Source organism: Accipiter gentilis, chromosome 20 (genome assembly GCF_929443795.1).
Source record: "Accipiter gentilis chromosome 20, bAccGen1.1, whole genome shotgun sequence".
Classification (NCBI taxonomy): domain Eukaryota; kingdom Metazoa; phylum Chordata; class Aves; order Accipitriformes; family Accipitridae; genus Astur; species Astur gentilis.
The window spans coordinates 21,540,662-21,546,066 of record NC_064899.1 but is presented as its reverse complement, the minus strand read 5'-3'; the positions used below and the strand labels follow the sequence as shown (position 1 = coordinate 21,546,066).

Genomic DNA, 5,405 nt, shown 5'->3' with positions numbered 1-5,405 from the left:
GATTCACCAGCTTTGATATGCAGAAACTCTACAAGGTAGTTTCGTGTTTTAAGACTGCACCTTTGCTTGCTTCCTCTTCTGTGTAACAGAATACTGTAATTTGGCAACAGTGGAAAGAAACAAATGAGGGTATTGAGAACTAGTGTTACTGAAAACCTGCATACAAAATAAGCTGAGTTATACAAGCTAAAGTAAGCTAGGGACTACAAATATTAATAGGATAAACAAAGAAAACAAACAAATTTAAACCATTCCTTTGGAAAAATGTTGCTTTTCTTTTTTTAAATACAATGCAAGAATTCCCAAAATGCAGTAAAAAATCCAATTGATGGCATTCTTAGTGTCGTTGAATTAGCTGGAGACACAGAATGAGAGGTTCATGACTTAATTTTACCAGAACACGTATTTTGCTCATTAAACAACTATTGTTTTAACAGCCAAGCTGGGGGGAAAACCACGCAGGGACCCCCTCCCCCGTCCCTCGGGTCAGGGCTCAGCCTCTGAAATGCCCCTGCCTTCAATGCATGTGCAGTGAGAGGAGGCCTTATGTTTGCAGATGCGTTAGCCACTTTTTATTTGCTCTTTACACAATTATTTTCATTAAGAAAATGTTCATCTTGTTGACATTATCACTGTAGTCAATAGCTAATGACCCCAGTAGTTAATTTCCTTATAAATATTTAACTTAATAGAAGCCATCCCTTGGGTTATAGTACTTCTGACACTTGTATAATCTGAAACAAATCCTCTTTTTTAGTCAAACAGACCATGTTACACACACAGTTGGCTAGCTATTTACAAAGCACCCAATTAAATCCTACTTAATTCTCCCACTCTGAAAACCCCGTTTCACTAATGCGCAGGCTACTGATCACACAAGATGAGCATCTTTCACTCAGCCTGGACATGAGTTCACAGGCTGTAAGACTCAATCGTATAAAAGCCTGCAAAATTAATTCACCCATCAAATGGTTACGTACCAAAAAAAGTGAAGAGAATGTGCAAATTCAGAGGATTGAAGAAAAAAGCTGAAGAATCACAGTTAAAGACAGGTAAATCTAGTTTAATGTTCACATGTAGTAGTTACACATCACAGAGATTAAACAGGATTTTAACTGTAACATAGCTGCAGTGAAATGTAAGTCATTTTGTACTAGAAAAATAATCTTGACGCAGTTATCCGATTTTTGGTCTACTTAAGTTCATTTTCAGATGAATTTACATCACCGATTGTAATGACTTTGCCCACGTGCCTTTCCGCAGTTCGGTATTAATACTCTTTGGACGAAGAAAACAGCAACTGCTTTTGTTAATGGTTTGCCCTTTGGTTGCAAGCAGAGAACTCTTTTCACTTCTTAAGCAATTAATAGGCTGTAGGAACTCTTAAGTTTGCAATAAAACCTCTTGGTGCTAAATGAAGTTCCAGAACAAATTTCTTCATCTGATGCAACAGCAGATTTTAAGAAAAAGCTGATTAAAGATCTAAAGCATTGCCCCCATAATGCAAAAACTAGATAGAATTTGTTCTTCTATTCTCAGTAAAAAACACTACATCTTACTGCTACTTTTATAGAATGCACTAAAAACCCCTGTGCCTAAATGACAAAAGTGTAGTCTCAAAACGTATAATACACTTACAAACATTTTAAGTCTAGATTGAGGAAAACACGTTTGTATGGACTCCAAACAAGTTTATTTGCAATTAGACATCTCATGCAATCATGCAGGACCATTAGCTAGAGCTGTAACTTCCGAGTCTAAAGGACATTTGGGGACAAAAAAAAAAAGCCCTAAACATTCAAGGTATTTCCATATTAGCAGCTCCGTACTCGAGCTGTGGTTTCCTAGAGATATTCCCACAGATTTAAAAAAAACATACACACCTTTATAATATTTACAAAAAAATATTTAATTAAAAATATTTTATAATTACAGTAGTCTATTAAAGCATATACTTTTCTCACACTTATAGAACATCTCTATATATACACAGTATGAAATGTCACTCATTTATCTATACAATATGTAACATTCCTGCAGGGAGAAGAAAGCTCCCTGGGCCCCAATAAAATCCATCTATTTTAAACAATAGATGTCAAATATATCTACAAATGCTCTGGTAGATTAGTAAAGCTTCAAGATTCAGCTGCTCGGTCCCTTAAAGAGTTATAACGCTTCTAAAGGCTGGTTTAGGCTCGGTCCTCTATCCCGGGGCAGAGTCGCAACTTTTTTTTTGCCGCTCGAGTCCGACCACCTCCTGCCCCCGCGGGACGCACCGCTCACATCTGGTGGGAAGCGAAGAGACGGGCCGGGCCGGGGGTGGGGTGGGGGGAACGGGAACGGGGCCGGGGGGGGAGCCGCTACGGACGTGCAAAGCGGTGAAAAGGCTGGCTCTGCCGGGATGAAGCGTGGGAACCGCTCGGGGGGGGGGGGGGGGGGGGGGGCGTGGGGGGGTCGGCTGGCTCCTTCCTCCGGTGCGGCGGGGCCGGGTCCCGTCTCGTCCCCTCCCCCGCCCGCCCGCCCCCCGCGGTGCCTCTGCGCGGCGCCGCCGCACACCTGTGGGAGAGGAATGAATAGAGGGGGTGTGTGAACCGCTCCGCTCCAGACCGACTGGCGCCACCAACAAAACACAAGACATGCTTGATCAACAACCCAAAACAAACCAGGTCAAACAACAACCGCAGCTCCCAGGCTGGGCCAGGCGGAGGGATGCGCAGCTGCACGCCGCAGCCAGAAGCACTTCGGAGCGGGGGGGTAAAAAAAAAAAACAACAACAAAACAAAAAACCCAACAAACCACCCGGTAATTAAAGAAAAGAAAATAACCACCCGCTAATTAAAAATAAAACCCCAAAGCCTCCTGCAAATATTCCTCGCCGGGCTCAGGTCCCACCCCCCCACCCCCCCCTCAGCCTTCGGCAGGCTTCCCGGCGGGAGGCGGTGCGGCCCCGCCGAGCCCGGGCGCTGAGCCCCGGAGGGCTGCGCTCTCCCCCCCCCCCCCCCGCCCCGTCGTTCTCCACCCCCCCGGACTCCCGGCACTCACCTGGGGAGCGGCGGTCAGCGGCAGAGGATGCTGTCCCCCGGCTTGTTAACAGAGCCAGCCTGCGGGGCAAGGAAACGCGGCAAGTTAAGGGGGGGGGGGGGGGGGCGGCGGAGATTCCCCTCTCCCCACATCCCACCCACCCACCACCCTCGGCGGACAGAGCAACTGGACACCCCCCCAAGCACGCTGCGCCGAGGGCGTTAAATGTGTACAGTCGTGTCCCCCCCCCCAAAAAAAAAAACCCGTTCGTACTCGCTCCGCTCCGCGGAGGGCTGGGAAGCGCAGGAGCACCGCGTCTGGCTCCCGTGTGTGCAAACACGCCGATTACAGCTACTCCCTCGAGAGGCTGTAATTACACGGTAAACACCGTGCGGGTGCCTGCCTGCACCGAGGGGATGCAGGCACCCCACCGAGCACCGCCGGGGTGTTTCTACCCCCGTCCTCCCCGTCCCCTCCGGGGGCTGCGGCCCCACGGCCGAGCACCGAGGCGGCGGGGCGGGGGGGGGGGGGAGGGGTGCCCACGCCGCTGCCTTCGTCCCCGCTCCGCAGCCCGGATTGCGGGGCTGGCGTGGCACGCACCTCTTACCGGGTCAGTGTTGAGGGCCGTCAGCGGGGTCCTGGGGGTGCCCACGGGACAGCTGCCCGGGTGCAGGGCGGGCGGCTGCTGCTGCTGCTGCTGCTGCTGCCGGAGCAGCGCCGGGTGCGTCTCCAGAGCCAGCTGCAGGTCGAGGATGTAGTCGATGACATGCTGGAGGATCTCCACTTTGCTGACCCTCTTGTTGGGCGGGATGGTGGGCACCAGCTTCCTCAGCCGGCTGTAACAGTCATTCATATCGCACTGCAGGCAGAGGGCCGCCGGCTCCTCGCCCGACGGCGGGCTCCCCTTGCAGCCGCTGTGCTCGGCCAGGCACCGCAGGGCCGGGTGTCCGCCGCCCGCCACGCCGGGCTGCGCCTTGCGGCTGGGGTGCCGGACGGGACTCACGGCTTTCATGGTGCCGCAAGGAGGGAGGGAGGAAGGGAGGGAGACCTCCCTCTCCACCACCGCTGCCGCCGCCCGCGACCTCGGGCAGCCGCGCACGCACCCGCCCGCAACGCAACGGGAGAGGGGCACGGCCGCAGCTTCGCTGGCGTTACCGGCAGCCCCCCCCCCCCCTCCCTCCCTCCCACCCCCGGGGATGTAACGAGAGGTGGTCGTAGGACCGCGCCGACAACAGTGGCACCGCAAAAAAAAAAAAAAAAAAAAAAAAAAACAAAAAAAAAAACCCCACCAAAAAAAAAAAAAAATTAAGCCCGCTCTCTCTTCCCGGCTGCTCCGCTACAACCGCGGCCGCCTCTGCCGGCGCCGCTGGCCGCGCCGCCCGCTATATAGCGCGGGGCGCGGGCGGGGCGCGGCGGGCGGCGCCGCGGCGGGGCAAAGAGAACGAAGCGCGGCGGGTGGAGGGGGGCGCCGCGGTGCCGCGCTTCAGCCAATCAGAGCGCCGCGTCCCCCCCTGGAACGCGGTGCCGGCCAATGGCGGCGGGGCAGGGGGGGCGGTGGCGCTGCTGGAGGGGGCGGGTGGCTGGCGCTGACCGCCGCGGGGAGGAGGAGGAGGAGGAGGAGGAGGCGGCAGCGGTGGCGGCGGCGGCGGCGGCGGCGGCGGAGGAGGAGGAAGGCGGTCCCGGGGAGGAAGGACTGCGGGAATGCAGGCGGGACCCGCCGCCCAGCGGCTCCCGGCGCCGCCCCCGCGGTCCGGCGCGGGCGAGCGGCAGCCCCGAGTCACCGGCGCCGCTCCCCGCCGCCCGCCCGGAGGAAAAGCGGCTGCCCGCCGCCCCCCTTCCCCCTCCCCGGGGAAGGGTGGCATCTCCTCGGGTCGTGAAACGCGTTTTTATCCTCTCGGTGTCGGAGACCCAGCCCGGCTTTGCCCATATTTTGAGGGACTTCGGGACGGCGGTTTAAAGGCAGGGAAAATCCCAAGCAAAACTTGAGCGGGGGGGGGAGGGGGGGGGGAGAGGGAAGGAGGAGGGTTTAGGGACTTGAAGCAAAGCGATGCCTGGGAACATTAAATTAGAGCACATAACTATTAAAAATGCATGGAGATGGAGTATTTAAAATTCCTCCATGACATATAATATTAATCCGTTTTATGTAAAATTCATACCTGTAACTTAATTTGGTCCATTAATGCACCAGATCACGTATTAGTAGATGTACCATGTTTTAAATATGATGCTGGAAATGTCCAGAGTTCTGTACCTTGAGAGAGAGCATTAAAATTAACAGACACATTCGCCGGAGTCCTGCTTAAGTCATCTTGTGGCAGATTGTAACCTTTTAATTTAATAATGCAGTGTTCAAACTTTCTGTTAATTCCTGCGAAGGATTA

The 5,405-nt window shown here is 53.6% G+C and overlaps 1 protein-coding gene across 6 annotated transcripts; it reads right to left on the bottom strand.

Annotated features, from left to right (window-relative positions):
• Positions 1-1,047: 1,047 nt before the first annotated feature.
• Positions 1,048-4,278, bottom strand: ID4 (inhibitor of DNA binding 4). Of its 6 annotated transcripts, none has more exons than XM_049824064.1 (3): positions 3,622-4,278; positions 3,043-3,101; positions 1,048-2,739 (listed from the first exon to the last, which is right to left on the bottom strand). In XM_049824064.1, the coding sequence occupies exons 1-2, from the start codon at positions 4,031-4,033 to the stop codon at positions 3,088-3,090; spliced, it is 426 nt and encodes a 141-aa protein (XP_049680021.1). In that variant the 5' UTR covers positions 4,034-4,278; the 3' UTR covers positions 1,048-2,739; positions 3,043-3,087. The 6 variants fall into 6 exon arrangements, with proteins under 6 accessions (XP_049680021.1, XP_049680022.1, XP_049680024.1 ...); XM_049824065.1 differs by having other exon boundaries at positions 1,048-2,556; XM_049824067.1 differs by having other exon boundaries at positions 1,048-2,285.
• Between the last annotated feature and the right edge of the window lie 1,127 nt (positions 4,279-5,405).